This window comes from Aphanomyces invadans (genome assembly GCF_000520115.1).
Source record: "Aphanomyces invadans strain NJM9701 unplaced genomic scaffold supercont1.26, whole genome shotgun sequence".
Lineage (NCBI taxonomy): Eukaryota > Oomycota > Saprolegniomycetes > Saprolegniales > Verrucalvaceae > Aphanomyces > Aphanomyces invadans.
In genome coordinates, this window is record NW_008580171.1 from 436,469 (window position 1) to 445,415 (window position 8,947).

At 55.8% G+C, this 8,947-nt stretch overlaps 4 protein-coding genes across 9 annotated transcripts; 2 read left to right on the top strand and 2 right to left on the bottom strand.

The window, feature by feature from the left end:
* Window positions 1–27: 27 nt before the first annotated feature.
* Window positions 28–3,181, top strand: H310_10464 (hypothetical protein). Of its 6 annotated transcripts, none has more exons than XM_008876868.1 (6): window positions 28–645; window positions 702–1,307; window positions 1,365–1,412; window positions 1,481–2,382; window positions 2,434–2,675; window positions 2,726–3,181. In XM_008876868.1, the coding sequence occupies exons 1-4, from the start codon at window positions 40–42 to the stop codon at window positions 2,195–2,197; spliced, it is 1,977 nt and encodes a 658-aa protein (XP_008875090.1). In that variant the 5' UTR covers window positions 28–39; the 3' UTR covers window positions 2,198–2,382; window positions 2,434–2,675; window positions 2,726–3,181. The 6 variants fall into 6 exon arrangements, with proteins under 6 accessions (XP_008875090.1, XP_008875087.1, XP_008875088.1 ...); XM_008876865.1 differs by having other exon boundaries at window positions 1,481–2,161; window positions 2,217–2,675; XM_008876866.1 differs by having other exon boundaries at window positions 1,481–2,675.
* Window positions 3,182–3,386: 205 nt separating this feature from the next.
* Window positions 3,387–5,104, top strand: H310_10465 (trimethyllysine dioxygenase). Its single transcript, XM_008876870.1, has 4 exons — window positions 3,387–3,790; window positions 3,845–4,072; window positions 4,124–4,654; window positions 4,710–5,104. Exons 1-4 carry the CDS (start codon window positions 3,395–3,397, stop codon window positions 4,869–4,871), a joined length of 1,317 nt encoding a protein of 438 aa, XP_008875092.1. The 5' UTR covers window positions 3,387–3,394; the 3' UTR covers window positions 4,872–5,104.
* Window positions 5,105–5,467: 363 nt separating this feature from the next.
* On the bottom strand, window positions 5,468–7,761 carry H310_10466 (hypothetical protein). The gene has a single exon (XM_008876871.1). It carries the CDS (start codon window positions 7,677–7,679, stop codon window positions 6,630–6,632), a length of 1,050 nt encoding a protein of 349 aa, XP_008875093.1. The 5' UTR covers window positions 7,680–7,761; the 3' UTR covers window positions 5,468–6,629.
* Window positions 7,762–8,162: 401 nt separating this feature from the next.
* Window positions 8,163–8,706, bottom strand: H310_10467 (hypothetical protein). Its single transcript, XM_008876872.1, has one exon. The coding sequence runs from the start codon at window positions 8,581–8,583 to the stop codon at window positions 8,245–8,247; it is 339 nt and encodes a 112-aa protein (XP_008875094.1). The 5' UTR covers window positions 8,584–8,706; the 3' UTR covers window positions 8,163–8,244.
* Between the last annotated feature and the right edge of the window lie 241 nt (window positions 8,707–8,947).

Below are 8,947 nucleotides of genomic sequence, written 5' to 3' on the forward strand. Positions count from 1 at the left end.
CATGGCACTGTGACATATTATATTCGCCGACAGATCGCGATGGATACGTTGGCGCATCAAGCGAGGGAGCTGGGACGCGTGGAGGGCCGGGCAGAATCGCTTGAGGAGATCGCGGCCTTGCATGCGCAGATCGCCATGCTGCATGGTAAGATTGAAGACATGATCCTGGCGCAGGGCAAACGGACGAAGGACTTGTTGTCGGACGTGTACAAGGACATCAAGGCTACGTTCAAGCAGCACACCGACCTGCTCGCGCCGCGACAGGTCGTCGAGATATGCAAACCTAGTTTGCGACGAGTGGCAGAGCTGCATTTGGGCAACCCAGTCAGCTCACCACACGACATCACACCAGTCCCATCGTCGCCGCTCGGGCACCTACACCGCTCGCAGTCGACGTTTGTGACTGCAGCCCCCATCGTCGACAAGGCGGACGATGTGCGTTCGAGGCGAAACTCTGCGCCATCTCAACTATCCACAGACGATTCCTCTCTTGATCCAGTCCTACGCCAGCCATCGTCGTCCGATCCAATAGCCCCATCCGTCACGCTGCACCCCGTAGACGTAGCAGTCTCTGGGTGTGAAAAGGTCGGATCCGGCCATACTGCGTACATGGTGTATTACGTCGTCGTTCAGAAGGATGGGGCGGTAAGTTCCTCGCATCGCTCCATCGTTCGTCATGATCTCGTCACTTTTCACGGCAGGACGTCTGCGCCGTCAAGCGTCGTTACAAAGATTTTGCATGGTTGTGGGAGCGTTTATCGGCGGCACATCCATTCGCGTGCGTGCCGTCGTTGCCGCCAAAAAGCTCCCTGTTGAAGAGCGGGCAGTCGCGGTTTCACCCTGTGTTCACAGAGCGACGCAGGCGTGTGCTGGACCGGTGGCTCACGCACGTCGCACTGCATGAAGTCGTCGGCAGGTCCCCCTTTGTGCACGCGTTCCTGCACGACGCGGTCTTTGATCAGGACTCAATTTCTGCCCCACCGTCGCTGCCATCGCCAAACCTCTCTCTCGGGCCATTGCAACGCCAGCAACGCGTCCGTCGGACGTACAAATCTCTCCACGAGGCTCTCCCACCGCTCCAGAAAAAATTGCAAATGGTCGCGAAACGCAGCGATCAAGTGGTCAAAGCGCACAACGACATGGCAAGCACCATGGACGGGATGCGCCAGTATTGCTACTTGGTGCAGTCGTTTGAGCGGTCGCAGAGCAATGTGCCGTTGTCGTCGACTTCGCCGGCGATGGTGCCGTGGGAAGCCTGGCGCGCCGTCGCATCTAGCCACATGCGGCTGCATCAAGACACAGCGCTGGTAACCAACTACTTGCTTGAACGGCCTGTGGTCACGCGCTGCTCTGGTCTTGGACAGGTCTGGGAGGTGCACCTGCAAGAGCCGTTTGGATTTGTGCACGATCATGTACGTGAAAATGCTGCCGTCCCGGTGTTCAGTCAGGCGCCACTGACGCTCCCGGACGGTGCCCGTAGGTGCTGCCACGATTTGAGCGCCAACTGCACGACCTCGGGAAGGACATGCCAGCGGCCAGTATGACCAAGATGGCCGTCGAATGGGACGAACTCACGGTAGTCCGGGCGACAACAATCGTGACGAGCTTGATTCAAGCCGCGATGCAGTTGCAAACACGCCATCAAAGCATCGTAAACGAATGGATGGGGCAGCGCGACCAGCTGCTTCAAAGCGACGACGGCGAGCCGCGACTACTGCCCCCCAAAGCGCCCAAGCTCGCTCGAGATCCGAGCTGGGACGACGCTCCGCCGCTCATCCATCCAACGCTGAAGCGACCGCTCAAGCCGTTCGCCATGACGAATGTCGCAGACTTGGACGATGAAGTCGAAGCGCATGAATTGTTTGGGGTCGCGGCGGCGCATGCCGCCACGATGCTCGGACCGACCGGTGCATATGACGACGACGCGACCGCCGCGAGAACTCTGTTTGGATCTCTCGAGTCGTCGTCATCGTCCAGTGAAGATGACATAGATGTGCATGACCGACTCAAGGAGTCGGCGGCACCACACACGGCAACGTCGCGGGACTGGGACTTGTACATTGAGCGGCTCCGGCGAAAGCAAATCACCAAGGCAAAGAGAGCCTTGGCTGTCCAGGAAGAGCAAGCTGCGGCTGCCGCCGCCGCCGTCGCCGAAGAAGAGGTGGGTTTTGCATTTTGTGTCGCCGTCGAAAGTTGACGGTCGAGATGCGGTGTAGGCTTTAGTACGCAGGATGAGAAAGCGGCCGCAGAGTTTGAATTGGCCTGGAAAGCGAAGCTCCAACTTGCGCCTGGACGAGCGCGTCAAGCACCAGCAAAATCAAACCGCCGCCGACATTGCAGGGAAGCGGCGGCATCGCAGCGCCACGTCAAGCCTAGACGAAGGTACTCGTCAATGAAGCGTGAAGCGTACTGACGATGACATGGTCTCGGTAGCCGACGCGGTCGCAGTTCCACCTCACGGCGCCAGCACGTCAAGCCCGCCGTTCACTCTGGCGTCGGCGACTACACGACCGGAAACGACGAATTGGGTCCAAGTTGAGACGGATGCGGGCCAAGTGTACTATTACCACAAACTCACCCGGGCCACACGATGGACCAAGCCGGATCAGGCCGTCATGGACAGCATGGAAGAGCGGCTGCTTGCCCAGCAAGAAGCCACGCAGCGCCGCCTCGAGGTATCTCAATGTGTTGGTAATACTGCTCTCAGGCGGCATCCCTTGCGTAGGAACGACGACAGTGGCATGAAGGCAATCGAATGCAGCAGGAGAAGGATGCCGACGAAGCCCAACGCCATGGGCAAGCGATCGACACCGCCGTCGCTGCGTGGACAGCGCACAAAGATGTGGTCGCGATGCTCAATTCGCTTCACGAGATCTTCCCCTACAAAGACATGCGTCCGTGCCACATCGCGGACGACACCCCGGTCGCGGTCAAGAAAGCATACATGAAGGCCGTGCGGCTTCTCCACCCCGACAAGCTCCTCCCTGCCGACTTTACGCTCTACCAGCGGATGTTGGGCCAACACCTCTTCTCCACGCTCACCTCGTGCTACGAGAAGTACCAAACGGCCGCCGCAGCACCACCTCCCTGATGCTTCGCCATCATATGTCCCCGTCACCTGCTCATACGCCCAACGCTGTTTCAAAATACTTCGGACGTTCGAAATTGATGCAACGTTGGGAAAATTGCTTTTTCATCAGAATGGGGGACAAATTCCGGATATGGAAGGCCATATACGGATAGCTCGTCCAAGGTGGGAAATACTAGTACTACGTAGTAGTACTACGTATCCAAACTTGAAATTTCATGAGGAAAGTGCCCAATTTCCGCGCGACACCCTCCAAGTATCCGGATGTTATTCGGATTCCAGGCTATTTTCGGGTGCTGCGTCAACATGATCCATGGACGTCCGTCATTTTCACGCTTTCTTTGTACCGGCCGAGTCATTGCCGACGAAGAAATGCTCGGCAGCCGTCGCTCGCTCCTTTCCCGTGCCATTGCACTAGTTGGACAACGTTCTGCTCACACCGTTGGAGCCACTGCTGGTGCAGTGCTCGAAGCAATCAAACCCTCCGATGAGAATACGTCCATCCAAGTCATGTGGAAAGATGGCGTGTCAGCCAAGTTCCACCGGGCATGGTTGCGCGACAATTGCACGTGTGCATCGTGTAGGCATCCCACGACCCTCCAACGGCAAATCCTCACGTCTGCAATCCCACTACATCCCACGGGAAGGGCTGCTCTCCGTGAAGACAAGTCAGCGTTGTCCATCGACTGGGACGATGTCGTGGTAGGTGGATGCAGTTGTAGCTCAGCTTCTGATCATCCGATGGATGGTGTTTAGGAAGGGTCTGATTGTGTACGGAGTGAATACTCTGCTGCGTGGTTGCGCGACCATGCGTACGAAACACCGCCCAGCGGGTATGACTCGCGCCATTGCAGGCAGCAACGCATGGACATGAAAACACTGTGGAGCAACGATCTCGCGTTCCCAACAACGACGTACGACGCCATGATGGCTGACGGATTCAAAGACGGGATGCGACAACTCCAGACGTGGGGTGTGCTCTTGGTACGTGTCGATTTGCACCTTCGACGTTCGTTGTCAACGTCGATCCATTAGATCAAGAATACCCCGCTAACGATGGACGCAACCGAAGCGTTTGCACGGCGCATTGGTTTTGTGATGGAGACGATCTACGGCGGCATGTGGACGACCCGTCCGGAGAACCCCGAGAAGGCGTACAAAGACACCGCTTCGACGAATCAGGCGCTCGGGCCGCACACGGACTGCACATACTTGTACGAACCTCCGGGACTCCAGATCTTCAACTGCGTCTTGCAAGCGAAATCGACGTCGTCGAGTCTGGAAGGCGCCAGTCGATTCGTCGACGGGTTTCACGTTGTCGAGTGGTTACGTCAGCATGCTCCCGACACGTACAAGTTCTTTTGTGACACGTCGCTGCCACAGTACTGCTACGATGACGACGTATCGTTGCACGTGATGCGACCGATCATCCAGCTCGATGCAGCTCGAAACGTCGAGCTCGTACGATTCAACGATTTTGATCGGTCTCCAATCACCCATCTCTCCCACGACCAAGTCGCGGCATACTACAAACATCACAAGATTCTATGGGATGCCATCAACAACGTACGTTAGTCGGTCACGAGTGGGCATGCGTTGATATCGAGCACGCTTGCGTTAGGGCGAAGTGGCGTACAAGATGAACGAAGGCGACATGATCGTAGTCGACAACCACCGTGTCCTCCACGGTCGTCATGCGTTTCAAGGCGAACGGGCCCTCGTCGGGTGCTACATTGGCCGATCCGAATACGACTCGAGGCTTCGCGTGTTGGGATTGCTGTAGAACGTGAAAGGTCACTGTGAATGCACGATGTCCACGTATGCGCATGGCGCCGCGTCTGAGGCTTCGGCCGTGCAAAGAGGGTTCGAGAGAACAGTTGAATCGGTCAATTCCGCGGCGATGATCGAATGCATCGACGGAGCAATCCACGATGCGATGGTGGACAGAGTGCCGCACAATTATGGTCTTGTTCCCATTTCAACGGACAAGTAGTACTTACTACTCTGGGTGTTTTTAGTAGCTACTACACATTCGCCAATCGACCAAAATCTTGCAAAAAAAGAGGAAAAAGATGGGGAAAATTGGCCGATTTCTCTGAATTTTTCTCGAACCGTATTGTTCCACTTTACGCACCGAATCAATTGTCGCACCACTGCAATTGTGTTCAATATATTGCACCTGGAAGGATGTCGTTCGTATTAATACTCGAGATCATCGTTCAATCAAGCTCAAACATGCATTCTGCGTTTGACTATGACTATTGCGCACGGATCGTTCTCGCTTCCGAAGTACTATCTTGTCTGGTGTGTTGTTTTGAGAGATAGCCACCAGAGGCAAGACGTGCGTAATTTGAACAAGAACTGACTTGCGTTCGAAAGATCACCTCAAGCGGGCAGACCAAACGGTGTCCAGCGCAGAGTGACTCGCGCGGCGGACGTGTACGATGGTTATTCGATCGACGCACCTCGTCCAGGAGGCAAACTCGGTCGTCATGGACCGATTGAGCCATCGCCTGCACTGGCAGGATCCGTCGATTGCGTTTGAATGCCACCAATGCAGGGCGTTCTTCCACTGGAACCCAAAGGTGAATTGCGCGATGTGTGGCCATGTTGTGTGCATCGACTGCTCCGAGTCAGCTGTAGTACAAGGGGCATTGGTCAGTCTGCGCACAGGCGACGTCCGACGTGTCACCGTCGACGTCGAAGTGTGTGTTCCGTGCTTCTTCACGTCACTGATGACCCTCTCGACCGCATCCGTCGTCGACCCATCATCCGACGACGACACGAATCTTCGCATTTCCGAACCGCGTACTTGCCTTCGTCAACGACAATCCCTTCCATTGAAACCGATCACGGAGCATCGGCCACCCGGGCCACACCATCTAAAAGCACACTCGTCAAGCGCGTCGATACCTCCACGCCCACCGAAACGTTTGTCCTTTTGGAAGCGATGAAATACTCTGTCTGCTTTGGGCGCGCTCCACAGTCGACGCGAGGGCCGGAACCCCGATGATCCTGCCAGTACACCCTGCTACCAAGGAATTTGTGTCCCTTTCACTGCCAAGACCAAGATCAATGCATTGCCGCATAAGTACACGCTGCCATTCAGTGTGCTGCGCGGAATCTTGACCCGGCACCAATTCGTCAACAACTCCTAAGAACTGACTGGACTCGCATGGCTATGTCATGACGACCGACCCTTCCACCATTTGCACAAACTGCTTTGTTCAGACATCATGTTGCAGCAGTCTCAAACACCATGCTATCTCAGCATGCACCAGTCCAAACCAGACGCTAATCGTCACGGAATTCCTTCTCCCGTGAAGTCATCGCGAGGCCGACACCTTTGTGCAGCTCAACAGGCGATTGACCCGACACAAGGGCTTTGTGCATCTGCGGTCGCATGGATAGTTGTATCGTCGCGGGATCGAGAATGGCGAAAGGCTCACGGATGCCTCTGACGCCATGCGGTGTTTTTCTTGTCGGAGACCCCCTTCACCACAATGGTGTTTTTCGATTGAGATTCGTTTTGATAAATATACTAACTAATGACGCACTGGCATTGTTTCTGCCGAACTTTTCGCAAGTACCTCGCGACGGCGGCATGCCCATTCTGCACGGCGTTCTGGATCGTGTCGATGCGATGGCCCTCGCGGCGATGAGTGGCGAGGAATTGCACCACTTCCAAATGTCCGTTTTCCGCCGCCCACGACAACGCGTCCTTCGTCGCGCCTTCCGTCCTTGTGTTGTGCAGAAACTTGACTATCGCAAGATGGCCTTGTTGGGCCGCCCAGTCGAGCGCTTTGGACGTGCAACCCTCGCGGCGATGTACGTGCAAGAACTTCAGCATCTCCAAGTGCCCTTCCAGTGCAACACGGTCCATCCCGTACCTGGAGCACCCCTCCGATCGATTCTTGTGTAGGAATTCGACCACGTCCAAATGGTTGTTGATTGCGGCGCTGTCCATCGCGTACTGCGTTGCACCTTCAGTGCGATGGTCATGGAGAAACCGGACGACGTCGAGGTGGCCGTGCTTGGCTGCATCGTCCATGGCGGCACGGGTGCATCCTTCGGTGCGGTTGAAGTGGAGAAATCTCACAACGTCTAAATGTCCTTGTTCCGCAGCCCAGTCCATTGCGTCTGTCGTACATGTGACGCCATGTTCGTGGAGGTACTGGAGCATATCCAAATGGCCGGACCGCGCCACCAAGTCCATCACCTCGCTGGTGAACATGTCGGGTCGAAGATGTAGTAGCCGTTTGAAGCGATGCTGATTTGCAACGCTATTCAATTTAAGCACTTGCAGGAGGAACGGCGCTTGGCAGTACTCGAGCTGTTTTCGCCACGCGCGGCATATCGGGGCCAGCTCGATGTCCAACCCACGCTGAAACGTCGTGATCGCGCGGAACAGCTCGGGGATGGTCAGCACTTGCCTCGCGGGTCGTGCTGCCGTGCGATGGCACATGCGGTGTGCACTCGACAGCACCGAGTCTTCATAGAAGTGGAAACTGTCCTGGTCAGGAAACACAATGTCATCGTGGTGGTGGTGGCCGTCGCCATCGTCTTCCAGAGCATGCACCCATAGCTGCATCGTGGTGGTACAACCGCCGCGCCGCCAAGTCTCAACTGCGTGAATCGCACAATGCCGCCCAAAAGATCTTGTTCTGGGTCCGTTATCGTTCGGCGTTTGGACGTTGAGGTGGGTTCTGGCTTTATGCCGAATATTGCGTTTCAGGCATTAATCTAGGCATTTATGCCGAATTCAAGTCGAAAAATGCCAAATTCAAGTCCGTTTTTCCCACGTGCGGTCTGCCGAACACAACCTGATGTTGCGCAGGTTCAACTACAAGAGGAAGCCGTAACGAACAAAAGAGACTCGCCACACCATGTTGATGCTGCATGGTATTGCAGTGTTCCCAGGAGAACGCTGTAATGGCTGCAAATGGGGGTGAGGCGTGTGTGGAGGAGCCTCAAGTGATGCGGCGGAGGCCGGTGAGCTTCGCCCTTGCGGACATGGGGGTGGAGATTGCAGCCGCGTCAGTGGTCAGATCAAGTTGAAGGTTAGAGAATTGGACGCGAAAGAGAGTCGCCTTCAATTTATAGACTGATTTGTATCAAAATTGAGAGAGGAGTGCAGCTGTCACGGCAGCGGAATCTCAGCTGAACGTGGCGCCAGCCCACCACCCAAGATACACGTACAAACCCTGCCGACCGCACGCGTTCTCGTCTTTGGGACAACCGCCAGTCCTCCACGAAGGACTGCTTCTACCCAGCGTAAGCCTCCATGCTAGACGAACCCACGTTCGAGTCTTCCGTTGGCTTGGGCTTGTGCATGTCGTCAGCGTCCATTTGGCGGTTCGCCTGCACAGCATCGCTTCAACCAATTGTTGTGGACGGTGGCTAAAGAGTCGAGATCCACGGCCGTGGGCGGAGGTTCGAAATTTTCGGCCGCGGCAGCTTGTGGTCGTCTGAAAGATCCCGAGCAACTTGGCCATCGAGAATGGTGCTTGACGAACTAGCACGCCATCAGAACGTGGACGAATAGGACGCTGGCCGCGACGTGTGTCACTGGAGTTCTCATCCAGCGCTGGTCAACGTCGAGGCTCGCCCAAATATGGTTGGGGTCGAACGCGATGAGAGAGTGGATGAGAGTGAGACAACCTTGTAACGAGAGTGCATCTCTTGATAGAAGAACAAAACATCTTTGGATGTTCCCATCGCCTGTGTGGCGCCATGCACATCGTTGTCGTCGGTGGTGGCGTCGTCGGGCTCTCCACAGCCCTGCTCCTGCTGGAACGAGGTTTCTCGTCTGTGAAGATCGTCGCAGACAACTTTGACGACACAACGTCTCACACGGCA